Here is a 23,446-nt window from a genome sequence, read left to right as displayed (position 1 = left end):
AGTGGTTTTGGGGATCATAAATGAGCTAAATTATGAAAATGATGAACATTGACATCCATATTGCCCTGTCAAAAATTATTCAGGAATAATCCCGTAATTTTCCATAATCCGGGTTCCACCGGAGTACCGGGAACCGGTCCCAAAGTGGCCAGATCGATCCAAAAGTGGTTCTGGGGATCATGGACGAGCTAAATTTTGAAAATGATGAACTTTGACACCCATATTGCCCAGTCAAAAATTGTTCAGAAATAATCCCGTAATTTGCCATATTCCGGATTTCACTGGAGTACCGGGAACCGGTCCCAAAGTGGCCAGATCGATCCAAAAGTGGTTTTGGGGATCATAGATGAGCTTGATTTTGAAAATAATGAACTTTGACATCCATATTGCCATGCCAAAAATTATACAGAAATAATCCCGTAATTTGCCATATTCCGAGTTCCACCGGAGTACCGGGAACCGGTCACGAAGTGGCCAGATCGGTCCAAAAGTGGTTTTGGTGATCATGGATGAGCTTTGTTTTGAAAATGATGAACTTTGACACCCATATTGCCCAGTCAAAATTATACAGAAATAATCCCCTAATTTGCCATATTCCGGGTTCCACCGGAGTACCGGGAACCGGTCCCAAAGTGGCCAGATCGATCCAAAAGTGGTTCTGGGGATCATTGATGAGCTTTGTTTTGAAAATGATGAACTTTGACTCCCATATTGCCCAGTCAAAAATTGTTCAGAAATATTCCCGTAATTTGCCTTATTCCGGATTTCACTGGAGTACCGGGAACCGGTCCCAAAGTGGCCAGATCGGTCCAAAAGTGGTTTTGGGGATCAAAGATGAGCTTGATTTTGAAAATGATGAACTTTGACACCCATATTGCCATGATAGAAATAGTTTTATTTCTGACCGTCCCTTGACCGGTTCCCCCCGGGGTAGGGAACCTGCCCGTTCAATCCGGAACATCCCCGGAGGTGCAAAATCATTGGTCAGTATTGTCTGTTGGTAGAACAAAGATCGTAACATGAAAAAAATGTGTTTTTTTTCCAAGATTTCTATCAACAAAATAGTGCGGGACCCAAAAATGGCCATTTTTGACCCTGTTTGACCCAGTGACCCACCGGAATATCTCCGGCCACCGGAACATTTCCGGGTTCTGCGGGTCATTTTCGGAAAATAGACATTCTAACGAGTCCAACTAATAAAGAAGTATGCAAATTGGTTGAGTTTTCGCTGAGTTATGGCCATTTTAGTGATTCCAATTTCACCCAGGCCTATACGGGTTAAATTAATCATGAGAAATTTTTTAATTAATAGCTCCAAATGTGTTTAAAACTTCAATTTTTTTTTGCATGCATTTTACGAATTATAACTTTTAATTTATGATCCAGTAAAATTCATTCCAAAAGAAACTTTTTTTTGTTCCGAACCGAATTGTACATTTTCTACTTTTTGTCAAGATAATTTAAGAACTACTTAAATTTGAATTCGAGGATACAATCAGTTAAATAAAGTTGATTTCTCTTACAATGTTTGCTTTTTTCAAATTTGACCTGTTCGTCCGAATATGTCTCTTGACTTTTTGATGTACATTTTATACAACTATTTTCGAATTATACAAATTACAAAATAGAACTTTTAACAAAAATCCTAAAACATCAGAACTTGACAGATTATTGGCTTTTTCAACTCCAATGATATTTTAATTTGTTGAAGTTTATGTCTCTCAAATTTGATCAAAGTCGAGATGATAAAAATAATTGAAATACAAGCCATGGTTCCAATATTTCAATGAAACACGTGTTTTGAAATGCACTAGTTCAGTTGTTTTGTAATATATTTTTCCAAAATATTTAAGCATTGTCAAAAATATACTTGAAAAAAAATTGTAGTGTTCTGTACATTGGAATTGCATGCCAAATTCACGCAAAATACTGACTAATTTGAATTTAAGCATTTAAAATAAGTCTAAATATTAACTACAAATAAAATTGAAAATTTACTTAAAGGTTTTGAGCAACAAATTTTAAAATTTTGACTGACGCTCATTTTATGAAATAAAATTAAAAATCTTAATTCAAGAACAACCGAAGAATTTGAGCTGATTCAAGAATGTAAATAAAGAAAGAGAAAGTAAAAATGCTAAAGATGAAAACTAGGAAAATTTAAAATTTCTCATGGATCTTAGATTTATTATTACCTTAATTGAGCTCTTAAAAAATCAATTGTTTGAAAGTGAAACAGTTTTAACAATATCTTTAATCGATGGCATAAAACTGTATATTATGACGAAAGAAGCAATTTTCTCCTAAATTTCGATGGCCAAATCATAAATTTCAACTTGAATTACTTTTCGAGAAAAGTTGTAAAATCAATATCCATTACCCTTAACTTTAAGAGCTCCCCTCCTAACAACAAGCAGCAGTGCCAAAGTTTATTTATCCCCTCACCCCACCAATTAGCACGCCCCATTGACCTCTCTGCCTCACCCGCAGCCCACACCAATCAAAGCCCATTAAACCCACGGCCAAGAGCATTCAATTCAATCGTTTCCGAAAAGCTCGAACAATCAGAGAGCAACCCGGAGGGCAGGCAGGCACGACCTTTTACGGAAAATTGAAAAGTCGTTAAATAAAAAGCCGAGAAAGAATTATTTAAATCGCGTCCATAATTGGATCGATTACGAGCTGATTAAAAACCGAACAAAAAATTAAAAAATAAATCGCTACAGTTTCGCTATAATGTTATTTGTTTGCTCAAATTGAAAAAAGAAGAAAAACGAGAATGATTTTAATGCAAAGCGATCAATTGATAGAGGATATCAACCAATTTTAAAAGATAAAAAATCTAAGAGCAGAAGCAAAACTACAGAGTGTGAGCATTGTAAATTTTGAAGCGCACTTGAAAAATATTAAATTAAAGCAGAAAGAAGAAAAAACGAGAGGAAAACAAAAGTGTCAATAAGTAACTAGAGAAAAATTTATTTGTTAACTGTACTAAGGGGTTACGTTAAGTCTAAGCAGGTTTAATACTAATAATAATGCAACAGCCACAAAGTAATTACTAACGTAATATTTGAAGTAAGAAATCTGAGGAAAACAAACGATTAAATAAATAATAAATTGTTAATAAAACAAAGACCAATGTGTTTTTTCTTGAATTGGATGACATTCGATGATTTCTCAAAATAAAATAAAAACAGCACACAAATTCATCATAATTGCTTATATTTCAAACTACGTTAACAAATACTAAATTAGTGATAAAACAAGATCTAACAAAAAGGGAAAAAGTAAAATCAATTTCAACCCATAGACAAAGTGCAGGTACCCCCTTAACCGGTCGCAACAACCGCCACGGGGCCCTCTATCAGGTTTCACCCTTAACGGTTTGGTTCTCTGTTTTACTTTCGACACTTGGGGCAATCACCGGCGTCGAAGTCACAGCAGCAGAGGCAGTCGTTCCCACCCCGACCATATCGGCCGGATCCACCGGACGTTCCGGAATGTCGTTCAGCACGTGGATGCGGGCCTGCTTCGCCAGTTCGGCCTTGTAGTGGTCCAGCTCCGCCTCCGTAATCGATTCCCGGGGGTCCGTTTCCTGTGTTGATATGAGTGGAAATTTTAGTTCCAGGTTTTTGGACACTTTGAGGTTAAAAACTCCATGCAGGAAAGCGTAAATCGACATGCAGTTAGAGACAAAGCAGATACAGTTACCCTAAGGTAGTTTCTCAGATCTAGGTCACCGTCGTGGCTGGTGGCCTTGATTACCAAGATACCACTCTGGTGGTGCTTCTTCCGGTGGCGGCTCAGAACCGACGGGATTCCAACCTAAAGATAAGCAGACGGGTAAAGCAATGTTAAGCAGCACCAACACCAGCAAGCAAGCACATTTAAAACATCTACTCTAAAGGTAAGCGAAACAATTATTAAATTTATTAACACTAATCATACAACCAAAGAAGTCAAATTAGTCACTCGTTTTTCTACATAATAACATAGTTAAACCAACCAAAAACTAAACTAAATAACAAAATGTCTATACAAAGTATTATTTAACCAATCCTTAGCGGAAGAATACAGCAGAATTTCACAATTTACAATCAAATTGTTTCACCTGACGACGAAAAACGTCCAGGGTCGACAAAATGCTTCTTTCAAGGCCGCATATAATTTTGGCTGCTGTCCATATAAAAATGGTACGTAAATAATAAATAATGATAATGAATCTTTTAAAGGAATTTTCTGATCGATTTGGTATCTTCGGCAAAGTTAAATTATCGATGGAGAACTACAGTCCAGACTCGATTATGCGAAGGCCTTAGAAAAATTTTACTTCGAGTAATCGAATCACAATTTCTTTTTTTTTACCCCTATTCTTTGCTAGAGTGATTAAGATGCAATAAAATCATTTAATAGGCAATCAACTATTTAAATTTAACTTACATTATTTTACATTTATTTTAGAATAACAGTGCAGTTCTCTACGAAATCGATCTTTTTTTTGAATTTTATTTTTTTGTATGTTTTAATCCGGCTGAAACTTTTTTGGTGCCTTCGGTATGCCCAAAGAAGCCATTTTGCATCAATAGTTTGTCCATATAATTTTCCATACAAATTTGGCAGCTGTCCATACAAAAATGAAAATTCAAAAATCTGTACAACATAAAATGCCAACTTTTCAGAAATTTCCAGGTTGTTCAAAAAATCATTGACCGAGTTATGAATTTTCGAATCAACACTATTTTTTCAAAAAATTGAAATATTGGTCGCAAAAAATTTTCAACTTCATTTTTCGATGTAAAGTCAAATTTGCAATCAAAAAGTACCTTGGTGAAATTTTCATAAAGTGCACCGTTTTCAAGATATAGCCATATTTAGGATTTTTTTTAAATGGTCGCAGTTTTTCATTTTTTTTTTAAATTAGTGCCCATGTTTTCCTACTTTTGAAAAAAATATTTTTGAAAAGCTGAGAAAATTCTCTATATTTTGCTTTTTTGAACTTTGTTGATACGACCTATAGTTGCTGAGATATTGCCATGCAAAGGTTTAAAAAGCAGGAAAATTGATGTTTTCTTAGTCTCACCCAAACAACCCACCATTTTCTAACGTCGATATCTCAGCAACTAATGGTCCGATTTTCAATGCTAAAATATGAAACATTCGGTCTTTCCGAAAACAATGCTTTTAAAATTTTCAAATCAAAACTAACATTTCAAAAGAGCCAAACATTCAATAATATGATAATTTTTTTGTCATTGGATTGTTTTTTGTAATAACAGACTAATAACATTTTAAGTTATTTTCCGAACAAATCTTTGTTATTATGTTTTGTTACTTTAACAACTAATCCGATCATTCCAATTACAGTTGGAGGTATTCTTTCATAACAAAAAATGTTATTCCAAAGTTTTTTTGGCTTTCAATCAATATCAGACCAATAACAATGTTCATTATTATAACATAAAATGTTATTCAACTCTTATGCAAACATTGTTTTCTCAAGAAGATTCCATAACACTTTCTGTTATTTTAACAGTATTTGTTATTGAAATGGCATGAATTCAGTTATTACCGTCTGTTCGGGTTTTCAAAAAAAATGTTTTCATGATAGACACTATTTAAAAAAATCAAAAAGCCTGAATTTTTATGAAAAATTCGAAAATACGTATTTTGGGAAATTGAATTTTGTAAAAAAAAGTTTATTAGAATATCACAATTTTTTCCCGCGTGCCTATTTTGCCGAAGACACTGTAGAGCAATTCCAGCTCAAATCAGGTTTTTTTCTAGTACTTTTGTACCCGACCTTCTTCGATTTGAATTAAAATTTGTAGACATGTTATCCTAGACCTACCATTTTTGTGTGTATGGAGCTAATTGTACTCGAAACTAACATTTGAGAAGGGTGTATGTTGTTTAAATATTTTTGTATTTTGTAATTTCAAAATTACTGTATCTCGAAGCTGAAGCGAATCGTATCAAAAAGTAGCCAAAGACAAACTTGTAGGAAATTGGACGGGCTTTCTGAAAAGTGATGTCGCGATTTTTTTTTCGTTCAAATTTTTTGAGGAAATAGCCTAAGATGTTACAAAAAGACTGACGAAATGTAGGACACGGGTCCCCCACAGACCGGTATTAGCCTTTGATCGTTTAAGAAATTGTTCAATAAAAGTTGTGAACAATATTTTGATATTTTTTTGTTCACAGTGCATCAAAGCCACATTGGACAGCGATTACCACTATGCCAAATTCTAATTGACGACAAAATAAGGTAGTTCAGGCCTAAAGGGCGCCGCGCTGGTATTTTGTTTGATTCGCCCCTCTCTGAATATATTCCCACTTTTAAATCCATTCGAGGAAATGGATCCTTTAACCGTCCATATTGTTTTAACGAATTGCCTAATGGGCTTCTTTGGTATGAATCATTTGTGCGAAAAATATAATCAATAAAATAAGAACTCACCTCATCTGCCACAGCGCTGAGCGCCGGCTGGGAGATGTTCTTCAGCGGATTCAACCGGGGCGCACTGTCCGACCGTTTGGAGTCGAGCGACTGGTCCGAGTTCTTGCCGTCCTTGCGGAGGTGCGTGTTGGACACTTTGTGGTTGATTTCGAGGGCGGACTTGAGCAGATCAACCTGTAGAGAGGAGAAAAAAAAAGTTTATAATTTTAGGTTGGTAGGGTCATTGACAAAAAAAACTTACCTTTGAAGCACTTCCACCACCCTTGGGAGCACGAACGATCTCGATGTTGTAGCTGCTGCGCCTTCTAGACAGCGAATCGTTGACATCGCCCTTCAAAAGAAGATGGACATGATTAAAATCGGGATACTCAAACAAATTGGAGAGATTACATATGAAGCTATGGGAGTCCATAACCACCAACCAGTATGTTATTAGCTGTAATTAGATTTCCAAATCCATCACGTATTACAAGCTCGGGCTGGCTTAGTTATCCCACCCCATCGCCCAAAACCTAATGAATCTAATTAATAATCATTATCCCCGGTGTATCCAGTATCATCTCGGATGCCACACACTAAATCTATTTGAGTTTAACTATCCGGTGACACGTGTTCTGGAGTGGAGCTCTTCGTTCCGATGTTGTGCATGATTTAGGCGACAAAACCACACAACTGCAAACACAAATCATCCTTCTAATGTGCGACGTGAGATTATCTTATGGGTATCAAAACAGTTCATCGTGTCGTCAGCCAACGACGAACGTTGCTCAGTTGGACTCGTCATCATTATCGGTGTCACTATCGTTGGACGAGGGGACCATCACTATCAGCAAGAGTTGTTGTCGGTCAGGTTGAGAGGGGGAGGGATGACTAGCAATAGTTGTTTAACGATAGATAGACACGATGTTGATGAAGCAAATCGTTGTCGGTTTTGGGTTTGTTGTGATTTACACACCAACATCCACCAAGTTAGATTGAGCGATTTGGTTGATCCTTTTAACAGGGCGGGGTATGTATTTTAATCTATAGATTGAAAATCTTATGCATTAGCTTTGTCAAAAAAGTCATGCCAAAAAAGGCGAGTCTGAATAGGAACGGAACATCGAAGGATCGTTCTCGCCTCGCAAGAAGCAGCCAAGGAAGCTCCCGAGATGGTGGAGCCACGAAAGAGGAAGCCGGGGAAGCGCTCTACAGTTCTGCTGAGCTGTGGGGCATTTTCTCCGAGTACATCGGCAGATTCAAAACCTGCAAGACCCGCTTGGACCAAGTAACCCTCGTCAGATACATGATCTCCAAGTATGGAGTGTAATGAGTTTTTTTTTATTTTATATTTTGATTGTAAACTGATCCTCGGTCCTAACCTGGTCATAGCACCTAAAAGGACCTAATAAAAATAAGTTATGAATAAAAAAAAGATCTTCAGCCAAGATGCTGAGATTCTTAGCTCGATCTTCGAATCGATTTTACTCGATTTCGACCAAAGTTCTCAATGGGATTGTACAATATTGTAGAGCGAAAATTCTCTAAGACTTCGGACAGTGATTAATTTTTGTGTATTTTTTGATATGGAATAAACTTTATATGTACTTCTTTTATGACCACACAAGACATTTTGCATAATTAGTTCGGCCATATAAGTCTCCAAAAATTGTATGACATTTGAGCAACTCTCTACGAAATCGGCCGATTTCGACCATTTTGAAGGGCCTCGTAGCGCGGTGGTTAGCGGCTTCGGCTGCCGATCCTTAAGTTGCTATGGGGCGCGGGTTCGATTCCCGCCTTATCCTTCAGGAGCTTTTCGTTCAATGTTTGTCCCGTTTAATATTAGTATTCAGTCTGCAAAGACGGTGTGATTGTCTTTATTAATTGTATTTTTTGATTTGGCTAAAACTTTGTTGGGGCCTTCCCTGTGACCAAATAAGCTATTTTGCATCATTGGTTCACCCATACAAGTCTCCATACAATTTTGGCTGCTGTCCATACAAAAATGGTATGTAAATATTCAAACAGCTGTAAATTTTGAGTGAATTTTCTGATCAATTTGGTGTCTTCGGCAAAGTTGTAGGTATTGTTGAGGACTTTTGAGAAAAAAAGGTACACGGAAAAAAATATTTGCAGAGTTTTTAATCAACTTTTTTTTACTAAAACTCAATTTCCCAAAATACATATTTTTTTTATTTTCGTGATTTTTTGATATGTTTTAGGTGACAAAAATCCGCAACTTTTGAGCCATAGAGAAACATGGTCAAAAAATCTGCCGCCGAGTTATGAATTAAAAAAAATAGTAATTTTTGGAAAAAAATCGAAGTTTTATGCAAAAACAAGTTTGACAATATTTTTAATGCAAAATTGAATTTGCAATCGAAAAGCACTCTACAGATTTTTTGATAAAGGGCTCCGTTTTCAAGATATAACCACCGAAAGTTTGATTTTAGCGAAATATTTGCAGTTTTTCAATTTTTAAAAATAGTGACCATGAGTGACCGTTTCTAAAAATATTATTTTTGGAAAGTTCAAAAAATTTGCTATAAAATTGTCTAAGAGACATTAAAGATTGGACCTCGGGTTGCTGAGATAGAGCCGCTTTAAAAAAAAGAAACACGAAAATTGAAGTTTTCTTAATCTCATCAAAACAACCCACCATTTTTTAAATGACGATATCTCAGCAACTAATGGTTCGATTATCAATGTTATAGAGTAACATTCGTGAAATTCTCCGAAAAAATTCGTGAAATTTTTCGATGTTTTCGAAAAAAATATTTTGAAAATTTTTATTTCAAGACTGACATTTTAAAAGGGCCAAACATTGAATAATACGCCCATTTAAAATGCTAGTCTTGATTTAAAAAATTTCAAAGTATTTTTTTCGAAAACATCGAAAAATTTCACGAATTTTTCATGTATTCAAATTGAAAATCGGACCATTATTTGCTGGGATATGGTCATTAGAAAATGGTGGGTTGTTTTGGTGAAATTAAGAAAACATCAATTTTCGTGTTTCTTTTTCTTAAAGCGGCTCTATCTCAGCAACCCGAAATCCAATCTTCAATGTCTCTCAGACAATTTTATAGAAAATGTTCAGAACTTCTAAAAAAAATATTTATATAAACGGTCACTCATGGTCACTATTTTTTATAATTGAAAAACTGCAAATATTTCGCTAAAATCAAACTTTCGGTGGCTATATCTTGAAAACGGAGCCCTTTATCAAAAAATCTGTAGAGTTCTTTTCGATTGCAAATTCAATTTTGCATTGAAAAATAATGTCAAACTTGTTTTTGCATGAAACTTCAAGTTTTACCAAAAATCACTATTTTTTCAAAAACTCATAACTCGGTGGCAGATTTTTTGACCATGGGTCTCTATGGCTCAAAAGTTGCGGATTTTTGTCCCCTCAAACATATCAAAAAATCTCAAAAATCAAAAAAATACGTATTTTGGGAAATTGAGTTTTAGTAAAAAAAAAGTTGATTAAAAAAATGCTATTTTTTTTCGTGTACTTATTTTTTTCTCAAAAGTCCTCAACAATACCTACAACTTTGCCGAAGACACCAAATTGATCAGAAACTTCACTCAAAAGTTACAGCTGTTTGAATATTTACATACCATTTTTGTATGGACAGCAGTCAAAATTGTATGAAGACTTGTATGGGTGAACCAATGATGCAAAAAAAGCTTATTTGGTCATAGGGAAAGCCCCCACAAAGTTTGAGTCAAATATAAAAATACAAATAAAATCCATTTCGGTTTTGGTAGAGAATTGCTCATAACTGTTAAACACTGAAATAAAAGTACCAAATTCCTTTTTTCTAGGAATTTCGGCTCCTTTCCTTATTTAGTTATTGGGTTTTTAGGATTACTTAATAAGAAAAGGAGGCAACATTTCTAGAATTTGAAATTTGGTACTATTTTTTTATTTCAGTGTTGAAAGAACGTTCTATAGTTTTCACTTTATATGATATTGTTTATGTGATAAAAATAAAATAGAGCAGTTCTCTCAGATTTCGGTCATTCGAATTTTTTTTGTATTTTTTAATCCGGCTGAAACTTTTTTGGTGCCTTCGGTATGCCCAATGAAGCCATTTTGCATCATTTGTTTGTCCATATAATTTTCCATACAAACTTGGCAGCTGGCCATACAAAAATGATGTATGAAAATTCAAAAATCTGTATCTTTTGAAGGAATATTTTGATCGATTTGGTGTCTTCGGCAAAGTTGTAGGTATGGATACTGTGTGAAACCAGATTCCATCCGAGATTCCATCCGGGAAATCGTCTGCCGAGGATGACCAGTGCGGACTGACATCCGATCTGGCCGAGCGTCAGTCGAGGAAAGAGGCCGAGAGCTGGACCTGCTTTGCCAGCTGTCACCGAACCGTTCGCGTGGCTGCGTCCATGCGCTGTCAGCGCTTGGCTGCGTCGAGCCCAGCGTACGAGGGGCTTATTCGACTACATCCAATGGAGTCCGTTTGCATTCACCGCAACAGGGTGTACCACGCCACACATCTCTCCTCTTCTCCATAAAAAAAAAACAAAATCTTACATGTGTTAAGCCACATTCTTCTTTTGGTCCACAATCGGCTCGCTCTTTAGCTACTAGTCCATGGCTCGGTCAACTGCTTTCCCATCTCGGCATTAAAGCTTTTCGGCCAATTTTAGAGCAAGCCCAATAATGTAGTGGTAGTTCATGAAATATGTCGCGATATTCGAACCTATCCAATATTTCTCTCAAACTGTCAGTTATACAAGATTAAATTAGCATCAGATAAACATCATCAATCTCTGAAAAGATCAAAAATAAAATGCTGCTACGGAAATGTAAACATACATAATCAGACACCCAAATACTGCTGCCAATCTACCTTTCTCTCTCTCTCTCTCTCGCTCTCTCTCTATCTACATTTTCTCTCTCTCTCTCTCTCTCTCTCTCTCTCTCTCTCTCTCTCTCTCTCTCTCTCTCTCTCTCTCTCTCTCTCTCTCTCTCTCTCTCTCTACCTTTGTCTATCTCTCTCTCTCTCTACCTTTGTCTATCTCTCTCTCTCTACCTTTGTCTATCTCTCTCTCTCTACCTTTGTCTATCTCTCTCTCTCTACCTTTGTCTATCTCTCTCTCTCTACCTTTGTCTATCTCTATTTCTACATTTCTCTCTATCTTCCTCTCTATTTCCCTCTCGCTGTTTTTTGGTTCCTTCTTTATACAACTAGGCTTGTTCTCATAATTCTAACACATTTCCTCGAAACGCAATTCTTCGCTACCTTCTAGCCCAAGTTTACGCTTAAAAGTTCACTGCTTAGCGTATCAATAACATCCTATCACAGCTTTATAGTTTATAGCTAATATAGTAACAACAATAGCGGCGTTTCAGATTACCACGTCAAACCGGCCTACCGTGCCCACGCAACTCAATCTTATCTTAGAACAATCGCGGCCTTTCAGGCTATTTACCACGGTGGGCTCATCTGACCCACCGTGCCCAACGCGATAAAATATTCCACTAATCGCGGCCTTCCAGGCTACTTACCACGGCAGGCCCATCTGACCTCCGTGCCCAACGCGATTCTTTTTTCTTGGAACAATCGCGGCCTTCCAGGCTATTTACCACGGCGGGTCAATCAGACCCACCGTGCCCAACGCGATAACGTGTTCCACCAATCGCGGCCTTCCAGGCTACTTACCACGGCAGGCCCATCTAACCTCCGTGCCCAACGCGATTCTTTTTCTTGGAACAATCGCGGCCTTCCAGGCTATTTACCACGGCGGGTCAATCAGACCCACCGTGCCCAACGCGATAAAATATTCCACTAATCGCGGCCTTCCAGGCTACTTACCACGGCAGGCCCATCTGACCTCCGTGCCCAACGCGATTCTTTTTTCTTGGAACAATCGCGGCCTTCCAGGCTATTTACCACGGCGGGTCAATCAGACCCACCGTGCCCAACGCGATAACGTGTTCCACCAATCGCGGCCTTCCAGGCTACTTACCACGGCAGGCCCATCTGACCTCCGTGCCCAACGCGATTCTTTTTTTCTTGGAACAATCGCGGCCTTCCAGGCTATTTACCACGGCGGGTCAATCAGACTCACCGTGCCCAACGCGATAACGTGTTCCACCAATCGCGGCCTTCCAGGCTACTTACCACGGCAGGCCCATCTGACCTCCGTGCCCAACGCGATTCTTTTTTTCTTGGAACAATCGCGGCCTTCCAGGCTATTTACCACGGCGGGTCAATCTGACCCACCGTGCCCAACGCGACAAGATGTTCCTCCAATCGCGGCCTTCCAGGCTATTTACCACGGCAGGCCCATCTGACCTCCGTGCCCAACGCGATTCTTTTTTCTTGGAACAATCGCGGCTTTCCAGGCTATTTACCACGGCGGGTCAATCTGACCCACCGTGCCCAACGCGACCAGATGTTCCTCTAATCGCGGCCTTCCAGGCTACTTACCACGGCAGGCCCATCTGACCTCCGTGCCCAACGCGATTCTTTTTTTCTTGGAACAATCGCGGCCTTCCAGGCTATTTACCACGGCGGGTCAATCTGACCCACCGTGCCCAACGCGACAAGATGTTCCTCCAATCGCGGCCTTCCAGGCTATTTACCACGGCAGGCCCATCTGACCTCCGTGCCCAACGCGATTCTTTTTTCTTGGAACAATCGCGGCCTTCCAGGCTATTTACCACGGCGGGTCAATCAGACCCACCGTGCCCAACGCGACCAGATGTTCCTCTAATCGCGGCCTTCCAGGCTACTTACCACGGCAGGCCCATCTGACCTCCGTGCCCAACGCGATTCTTTTTTTCTTGGAACAATCGCGGCCTTCCAGGCTATTTACCACGGCGGGTCAATCTGACCCACCGTGCCCAACGCGACAAGATGTTCCTCCAATCGCGGCCTTCCAGGCTATTTACCACGGCGGGTCAATCTGACCCACCGTGCCCAACGCGACAAGATGTTCCTCCAATCGCGGCCTTCCAGGCTATTTACCACGGCAGGCCCATCTGACCTCCGTGCCCAACGCGATTCTTTTTTCTTGGAACAATCGCGGCTTTCCAGGCTATTTACCACGGCGGGTCAATCTGACCCACCGTGCCCAACGCGACCAGATGTTCCTCTAATCGCGGCCTTCCAGGCTACTTACCACGGCAGGCCCATCTGACCTCCGTGCCCAACGCGATTCTTTTTTTCTTGGAACAATCGCGGCCTTCCAGGCTATTTACCACGGCGGGTCAATCTGACCCACCGTGCCCAACGCGACAAGATGTTCCTCCAATCGCGGCCTTCCAGGCTATTTACCACGGCGGGTCAATCTGACCCACCGTGCCCAACGCGACAAGATGTTCCTCCAATCGCGGCCTTCCAGGCTATTTACCACGGCAGGCCCATCTGACCTCCGTGCCCAACGCGATTCTTTTTTCTTGGAACAATCGCGGCCTTCCAGGCTATTTACCACGGCGGGTCAATCAGACCCACCGTGCCCAACGCGACCAGATGTTCCTCTAATCGCGGCCTTCCAGGCTACTTACCACGGCAGGCCCATCTGACCTCCGTGCCCAACGCGATTCTTTTTTTCTTGGAACAATCGCGGCCTTCCAGGCTATTTACCACGGCGGGTCAATCTGACCCACCGTGCCCAACGCGACAAGATGTTCCTCCAATCGCGGCCTTCCAGGCTATTTACCACGGCAGGCCCATCTGACCTCCGTGCCCAACGCGATTCTTTTTTCTTGGAACAATCGCGGCCTTCCAGGCTATTTACCACGGCGGGTCAATCAGACCCACCGTGCCCAACGCGACCAGATGTTCCTCTAATCGCGGCCTTCCAGGCTACTTACCACGGCAGGCCCATCTGACCTCCGTGCCCAACGCGATTCTTTTTTTCTTGGAACAATCGTGGCCTTCCAGGCTATTTACCACGGCGGGTCAATCTGACCCACCGTGCCCAACGCGACAAGATGTTCCTCCAATCGCGGCCTTCCAGGCTATTTACCACGGCAGGCCCATCGGCCCACCGTGCCCAACGCGATTTTCGAAAATGATTTGACTTTCTGTCAGATTCAATTCCACCAAAAACTTGCTCTAACCATTGAGCAAACTTCCGCACACAACCACAAATCTTTATTTCACCGATTCTTATCCACTTGCCACACTCTACTTACGATGAAAACAAACTTGCCAAAACCTTCTTCCGACGACTTTCCTCACACACTTCCCTACTTTTCCACTTTCCTTGGCAGACGATTTCCCGCAGATTCTTTTAAATTGCAAATAAAAATGCAACTCCGTCACGGTCGCCAATGTGTGATACCAGATTCCATCCGAGATTCCATCCGGGAAATCGTCTGCCGAGGATGACCAGTGCGGACTGACATCCGATCTGGCCGAGCGTCAGTCGAGGAAAGAGGCCGAGAGCTGGACCTGCTTTGCCAGCTGTCACCGAACCGTTTGCGTGGCTGCGTCCATGCGCTGTCAGCGCTTGGCTGCGTCGAGCCCAGCGTACGAGGGGCTTATTCGACTACATCCAATGGAGTCCGTTTGCATTCACCGCAACAGGGTGTACCACGCCACACAGATACGGACTACACTGGAAAAAATTATACACGGTAGAAAAAAAAAATGGTGATTTTTGACAAAGGACTTTGTCTTAAAGCTCTATCTGCGGTGTCAATGCAAAATTTTTCGAAAATGTAGCGTTACCGTCGCAAGCCCTCGGCGTGACATTCTGTTTCTGTTGCGTAGATGCCGTGAAAACTATTTAAGCTAAAAGTTAGCCTCTGGAGGATTTCGTGTCCATCAGACTTTCATCAAAGACGGACCTTACGTTGGGAATTTTATTGCTCACACACACACACGCAGGTGGTGCACGAACTTGAGAGGAGGTCCAAGAAATTATTGACGGTAGCCAGAACGGCCACCGGAATACCGAAATTATTGGGAACAATTTGGTAGGATATCGGTCACACCCGGAGTGGCCAGTGCCCTGTGGGAAGGTTCTACCGGGAGGACATTTACGGAACCATACAAATTTGGGCAATATGGGTATCAAAATTCATGGTTTTTGTTACTGGTAATGAAAATGACCAGTTTGGCAGGATTGGCCACACCCGGAGTGGCCATTGCCCTGAGGGAAGGTTCTACCGGGAGGACATTTACGGAACCATACAAATTTGGGCAATATGGGTATCAAAATTCATGGTTTTTTATACTGGTGATGAAAATGGTCATTTTGGCAGAATTGGCCACACCCGGAGTGGCCAGTGCCCTGAGGGAAGGTTCTACCGGGAGGACATTTACGGAACCATACGACTTGGGGCAATACGCGTATCAAAATTCATGGTTTTTGATACTGGTGATGAAAATGGCCATTTTGGCAGGATTGGCCACACCCGGAGTGGCCAGTGCCCTCGGGAAGGTTCTACCTTGGGGACATTAATCGAACCATACGACTTATGGCAATATGGGTATCAAAATTCATGGTTTTTGATACTGGTAATGAAAATGGGCATTTTGACTGGATTGGCCACACCCGGAGTGGCCAGTGCCCTCGGGAAGGTTCTACCGGGGGGACATTAATCGAATCATACGACTTGGGGCAATATGGGTAGGACACATTAGGTGGGGGGGGGGGGTTATGGCGATTGTCCACGATCCATACAAATTTCTTTTTTTGTATGGACAATTGTCCACGAGGGGAGGGGGGGGGGGTTTAAAAGATTCCCAAAAAAAGTGTCCACGTGGTTTATGGATGGTCCCGTATCGAAATTAATGGTTTTTGAAACCAGTAATGAAAATGGCCATTTTGACCGATTTGGTAACACCCGGAGTGGCCAGTGCCCTCGGGAAGGTTCTACCGGGGGGACATTAATCGAACCATACGACTTGGGGCAATATGGGTATCAAAATTCATGGCTTTTGAAACTTGTAATTAAAATGGCCATTTTGGGGCATTTTCATTAATGTCCCCACGGTAGAACCTTCCCGAGGGCACTGACCACTCCAGGTGTGGCCACTCCGGTCAAAATGGCCATTTTCATTACCAGTTTAAAAAACCATGAATTTTGATACCCATATTGCCATAAGTCGTATGGTTCGATTAATGTCCCCACGGTAGAACCTTCCCGAGGGCACTGGCCACTCCGGGTGTGGCCAATCCAGTCAAAATGGCCATTTTCATTATCAGTTTCAAAAACCATGAATTTTGATACCTATATTGCCCCAAGTCGTATGGTTCGATTAATGTCCCCCCGGTAGAACCTTCCCGAGGGCACTGGCCACTCCGGGTGTGGCCAATATCCTATAAATGTGGTCCCAAGCCCATTGCCCCAAATCATTCTGGTCCGGTGAACGTCCTTACAGTCTTCATAAGAACAGAATTCCTCCCAATTTAGTGCACAAACTGTGTCTTTCAATGTGTGCGTGTGTGTGTGTGAGCAATAAAATTACCACCGTGGATCTGCTTTTGTCGAAACCTCGTAAGGCACTGAATTTTTCTGAGGCTATCTGTTAGCTTAAATAGTTCGCATGAAATGTGGCAACATGGTGCAAATTTTGCATCCTCTCCTGTTTTCGTGGTACTGTCACGCGAGAATGTTGCACCACTGTTGCCACATTTCATGCGAACTATTTAAGCTAACAGATAGCCTCGAAAAAATTCAGGGCCTTACGAGGTTTCGACAAAAGCGGATCCTCGGTGGTAATTTTATTGCTCACACACACACACGCACACATTGAAAGACACAGTTTGTGCACTAAATTGGGAGGAATTCTGTTCTTATGAAGATTGCAAGGACAGTCACCGGACCAGAATGATTTGGGGCAATGGGCTTGGGACCACATTTATAGGATATTGGCCACACCCGGAGTGGCCAGTGCCCTCGGGAAGGTTCTACCGGGGGACATTAATCGTACCATACGACTTGGGGCAATATGGGTATCAAAATTCATGATTTTTAAAACTGGTAATGAAAATGGCCATTTTGACTGGATTGGCCATACCCGGAGTGGCAATTGCCCTCGGGAAGGTTCTACCGGGGGGACATTAATCGAACTATTCGACTTGGGGCAATATGGGTACCAAAATTCATGGTTTTTGATACTGGACATGAAAATTACCATTTTGTACTTGTTTTGGCAATTTATTTCCACAGAGGTGCCAATTATTGAAAACATTAAATTAGAATTAATTATTAAAGATTAAATAATTTTGCGAAGAATTTAAAAATATAAATAAAAATAGATTTACTTTTTAGAGTTTTGTACAAAGTTCTTTGTCATATTGGTCATGTAGAACATAACCACCTGCACCTTTTTATTTAACTTTTTATCACTAAAACTTGATTTGCAAAAAACACTATTTTTGATTTTTTTTTATTTTTTGATATGTTTTAGAGGACATAAAATGCCAACTTTTCGGAAATTTCCAGGTTGGGCAAAAAATCTTTGAGCGAGTTATGAATTTTTGAATCAAAACTGATTTTTCAAAAAATCGAAATATCGGTCGCAATAATTTTTCAACTTCATTTTTCGATGTAAAATCAAATTTGCAATCAAAAAGTACGAATGTGAAATTTTGATAAAGTTAAATCCATTTTCAGGTGACTTTTTGAAAATAGTCGAAGTTTTTAATTTTTTTTAAATTAGTGCACATGTTTGCCCACTTTAAAAAAATATTTTCGAAAGACTGAGACAATTCTCTATATTTTGCTTTTTTGAATATTGTTGATGCGACGCTTAGTTGCTGAGATATTGCAATGCTAAGGTTTAAAAACTGGAAAATTGATGTTTTCTAAGTCTTGCCCAAACAACCCACAATTTTTTAATGTCGATATCTCAGCAACTAATGGTCCAATTTTCAATGTTAATATATGAAACATTCGTGAAAGTTTCCAATCTTTTCGAAAAAATATTTTCAGAATTTTCAAGTCTAGACTAACATTTAAAAAGGGCCAAACATTCAATATTACGCCCTTTTAAATTGTTAGTTTTGGTGTAAAAATTCTGAAAATATTTTTTTCGAAAGGATTGGAAAATTTTACGAATGTTTCATATTTTAACATTGAAAATCGGACCATTAGTTGCTGAGATATCGACTTTGAAAAATTGTGGGTTGTTTGGGTAAGACTTAGAAAACATCAATTTTCCTGTTTTTAAACCTTTGCATTGCAATATCTCAGCAACTAAGGGTCGTATCAACAAAGTTCAAAAAAGAAATATATAGAGAATTTCCTCAGCTTTTCAAAAATATTTTTTTCAAGAGTGACATGTGCACTAATTTAAAAAAAAATTAAAACTGTGACTATTTTCAAAAAAGTCACCTAAATATGGATTTAACTTGAAAACGGTGCACTTGATTTGATGGGATAACCAACAGGGCCACAAGGATGACATATGTAGCGGTTGCCTAGAATTACAGTGGCTCAGACTTAAAGGGAGCATCTTCAAATTACTGCCGTATGAAGGGCCAAAAGGGGGTGGTTGGACGCGAACGAGCAAAATCACTCACGGTGTCCTCAGGGGAAGAGAATCTCCTTCCGACAGTAACCTCCAATAACTCCGAAAAAAGTCTGACAAAGCTGAAAAACAGGGCTCGCACCCTGTTGGGGGCCTAAAAGGGCGCGGCAGACAGCTGGAAACTGACAGAAGTCAATAAGTGCAGTATTTAGACAATCCTTAAAAATTGTTCAATTAATACACTATTTTCCCCTTGTGACGTAGTTCTGGTCTTCCACTATCTACATCCAGTCTCCGCCACTACAGCATACTGTCCACTGCCCTGATGCTCCCTCCCCAATCCCCGGCTTTGATTCTAACTACTGATGAAAAGGAAAATCATAGATGAGAAAAGGTCAATGCGGATGGAGAGCAAATCGAGCTCAGTATCCCCTCACAAAGACTGGTAGTAAGTGTGAAAAAGACAGTGGAAAATATAAAGAAAGGCAGAAAAATGAAAAGATAGTATGTCAATGCGGATGGATCGATGATCCCCTCACAATGACAAAAAGAGATAAACGATAGGGAGAGCAAAAGAAGAACAGAAAATCAGGAATAAGAAATAGTCAATGCAGATGCAATAGCAAACTAAACTCAATATACTTTAAATACTTTCAATACTATAAAAACTTCATATACTTTAAATACTTTAAATACTTAAATACTTAAATTACTTTAAATACTTTAAATACTTTAAATACTTTAAATACTTTAAATACTTTAAATACTTTAAATACTTTAAATACTTTAAATACTTTAAATACTTTTAATACTTAAACTCAATGCGAATGGATGTGAAATTGACCCAACTTTTAAAAGAATATATTCAACACACTACTTTTTCAATCAATTGAAATGATAGTAACTACCACCCAACCACCCACACTTCTTTTTTAAACAAATTAATAATTTAAAAAACAAACAAAAGAAATAAAGCGCGCGGTAATAAAGTAATTATTGCGAAAATGTTTAAATGGATAAATAAATAAAAATACGAACCAAAAATTTTTTGAAAGCAAAAATACAACAAAAATACAACCTAAGTTTCACATCACCAATATAGATGAGTATTGTGTTGAGATGAACAACCCTGTAGTCGTCATCGAGTCGACCTAGTCGGCCGAACCCCCTGTCGACCTCACGCGCAGCTGTCAGAGCTGAAAAACAACAACAGCAAATGTGTTGCGTCATCCGTTACAAAAGCACGCCGTTTAATAAAGTCTCCAGTTTAGTTAAACAACTTACGCGTTTTTCTCCGGAACAAATCCGACCAACCTGCCACTCTGCTCATCAGGCTATGAGCCCAGGTTGCGCGAGTGCCGAAAAGTTGTTTTCGCGGCGTTTTTAGTGAGTGAAGTTCGGAAGTTGGTGGAACGGATTGAGGATGGAGACCAACGGCGTTGTTGCGGGGGTGCCACTCTTCGTTGGCTCGAACTACCGGTCGTGGAAGTGCCGGATGCTGGCCGTGCTGGACGAGCACGAGCTGGAAGAATGCATCCAGCAGGAGGCGGCGGAAGTGGAGGAGCTGAAGGTGAAGGAGGAGGACACAACGGCGCAGAAGGAGGTAAAGTTGAAGGCGTTGGAGAAGAGGAAGAAGAAGGAAAAACGGTGCCGGTCGTTTCTGCTTTCGCGGCTGGATGATGACCACGTCGAGCATGTCCAGGACAAGTCGACGCCGAGGGAGATTTGGCTGGCCCTGGCTGCGATGTACAAACGGCAAAGTTTGGCGAAACGATTGCACCTGAAGCAGGAGCTGATTCTGATGCGCCAGGGGGGCGACACTCTACGGGAGCACTTCACGAAGTTTGATCGGATCATTCTTGAGTTGAAATCTACTGGAGCGACCATCGATGAACTCGACGTCATCTGTCATCTGCTGTTGACGGTGAATCCGAGGTTCGAGATGGTGGTGACGAGCATTCAGACGGTTACGGAGCGAGATTTATCGCTGGAATTCGTCAAGTGCCGTTTGCTCGACGAGGAGACGAGGAAGAACTCCAGCGAATCGGTCGGTGTGAAGACGGGGGAAGCGGCTTTCTCGGGAACGAGTGCGCTGAAGTCGCAACAGCAGAAAAAGAAGAAGGCGTTCAAGTGCTTTGTTTGCGGAAAAGAGGGCCATAAAGCTGCAGACTGTCCGGAGAAGAAGTCAGACGCGACGAAAGCGAGCGCACGTTACGGGTCGAGTGAAGAAAACGGCGCACTTTATCAAAATTTCACATCAGTACTTTTTGATTGCAAATTTGATTTTGCATCGAAGAATGAAGTTGAAAATTTTTTGAGACCGATATTTCGATTTTTTTTTAAATCTGTTCTGATTCAAAAATTCATAACTCGTTCAAAAATTTTTTGCACAACCTGGAAAATTCTGAAAAGTTGGCATTTTATGTCCTCTAAAACATATCAAAAAATGAAAAAAATCAAAAATAGTGTTTTTTTTTTTGCAAATCAAGTTAAAGTGATAAAAAGTTAATTAAAAAATCACCAAATTTTTTTTTACCGTGTATCATTTTTGTCCAATGTAGTCCGTATCCATACCTACAACATTGCCGAAGACACCAAATCGATCAAAAAATTTCTTCAAAAGATACAGATTTTTGAATTTTCACATATCATTTTTGTATGTACAGCTGCAAAATTTGTATGGAAAATTATATGGACAAACAAATGATGCAAAATGGCTTCTTTGGGCATACCGAAGGCACCAAAAAAGTTTCAGCCGGATTAAAAAATACAAAAATTATAATTGAAGAAAAAAGACCGATTTCGTAGAGAATTGCTCAATATTTAATGTTTAAATGCACCCTGATATTATGTTTTCACTTTTATTTTTCACGTATTTAACAAAAAAAAAACAGTTTTAGTGCCTATAACTTTAAAATGCAATTTTGTTTTTTTGGTTATTTTTACGTTTTTTCTAATGTTATGATCCAAAATTGTTAATAAAATTCTCTTGAATTCTCTTTTTGAATAAAATTAAAAGGTTTCCACTATGAAATCTGTACTCTTCACATGTATAAGGACCAACTGTTCTCTGTATAATTGCCCTGCAGAGCTCCACGGCCCGATCGCAAAAAGTGCTTTGAAGGGACGAGTTTTTCAGAAACCAGAATTTAAGGGCTAGCTGGGTATAAGTAAACGTAAAATGTGCACTTCGGTTCTAGCGATACATTTGGACAGTACAGAGTGGAAAAGGCAGAGCCAAAGAGGATGGAAAAAACTATGAAATCTGGAACATTTAAACAATATTATATACTTTTTTGATTTGAAATACAAAGGATGTTAGTCAAACGCGGCCCCTAGAAAAATGACATGTTTTAAATCATTTACAAAGTGGAAAAACAAGTAATTCAAGCAACAAGTTCTTCAAAATTCTTCATTCCAATACTTTTAGAGGGTGGAAAGTGAGTTAAAAAAGATTTCTGCCGTTTATTTTAAGATCAATTAGGTTTGAAAGGGTTACGTCCTGACATCTCCTACAGTTTGAATCGTTACATCACGTCAGAAAAGTTTCACACACATCGTACAAATTTCCAACAAGGTGTCATCCACATTTCACTAAGCTTTCTGGTGTTGTTTGAAATGGAAGCACCTGTACTGCTTTTTGCTTCCCATACCCAGTGCCATGGTGATTCATTTTGATCTGATATTCATTTCACTGAACCGTTGTCAAACGGAGAGCACTTTACGTTGGCACTGTTTTGGCAGTCTTCCTCGTAAGTTTACACACACGCTCGTGTAAAACGTCAACCCTAAGCTCTCCGTTTCTGGGAAGTACGTTTTCTAAATTTTCGAAATTTATTTATCATTTTTGAAAAATGCCGAGTTTTTTTCAATTTACCTTGATCATTTGCTAAACTGAAATGATTTTGTGCTCCACTGTACGTAAATGTTACGAAGCCAGACATGACACTCTCTCTCGAGAACTAGGCAACGGCGGCGTTTGGCCCCGCACCAAAGAAGACGGAGAGGTTGAACAAGATTAAAGATAACACAGCCAGCACGAGATAGCCGGAGAGCAGCACGGTGAGGTGACGATGACACCTTTCTTGTTTGAACAATGTTTGCTCACACATTTTGAGCGCTGACAGGTCCTGCGAGCTACCCGAGTTTTGATGATTTATACATTTTTGAGAGTGTGTTTATGCATACAGGTACACCCTTTACTTATACACAAAGGTGGTTCTCGTATCGTATCTTTCGCACCTGAATGTAAAGTCAAAGCAATTCATATCATTCGTTTAAGGGTTTCTCCTGGAAAGGTTTGCTGGCTTGGGTTCCCTGTCGAACAAACGGTGGGATACGCCCATGGGGAGTAAGTTTTATTGCTTGTTCAAGTACCGTTTGATTCTTTTTTGTTTTATTTTGATTCAAGACATTCCCACTTTCAAAAGGTATCAATTATAGCTTCAACTTTTATTATTACATTACTTTTCGATACTATTTTGGAGTTTGAAATTAATTTCGACAGCAAATGACATTCAAGTGAAATTTAGCAAGTAAA

At 40.0% G+C, this 23,446-nt stretch overlaps 1 protein-coding gene across 3 annotated transcripts in view; it reads right to left on the bottom strand.

Moving 5' to 3' along the window:
* Nucleotides 1–3,205: 3,205 nt before the first annotated feature.
* The window catches only part of LOC6032950, a 78,697-nt gene continuing 58,456 nt past the window's right edge, over nucleotides 3,206–23,446 (bottom strand). For 2 of the 3 annotated variants that reach the window (XM_038253759.1, XM_038253758.1), the window contains exons 10-13: nucleotides 6,699–6,788; nucleotides 6,458–6,631; nucleotides 3,712–3,825; nucleotides 3,206–3,595 (exon numbers count right to left, since the gene is read on the bottom strand). In XM_038253759.1, the coding sequence (XP_038109687.1) occupies nucleotides 3,365–3,595; nucleotides 3,712–3,825; nucleotides 6,458–6,631; nucleotides 6,699–6,788 (609 nt within the window). In that variant the 3' untranslated portion in view covers nucleotides 3,206–3,364. The remainder of the gene's footprint in view (nucleotides 3,596–3,711; nucleotides 3,826–6,457; nucleotides 6,632–6,698; nucleotides 6,789–23,446) is intronic. The other variant, XM_038253761.1, reaches the window with a different exon arrangement.

The sequence above is a fragment of the Culex quinquefasciatus genome, chromosome 2, assembly GCF_015732765.1.
Source record: "Culex quinquefasciatus strain JHB chromosome 2, VPISU_Cqui_1.0_pri_paternal, whole genome shotgun sequence".
Lineage (NCBI taxonomy): Eukaryota > Metazoa > Arthropoda > Insecta > Diptera > Culicidae > Culex > Culex quinquefasciatus.
The sequence above is the reverse complement of the archived record's forward strand: the minus strand, read 5'-3'. Positions and strand labels throughout refer to the sequence as shown.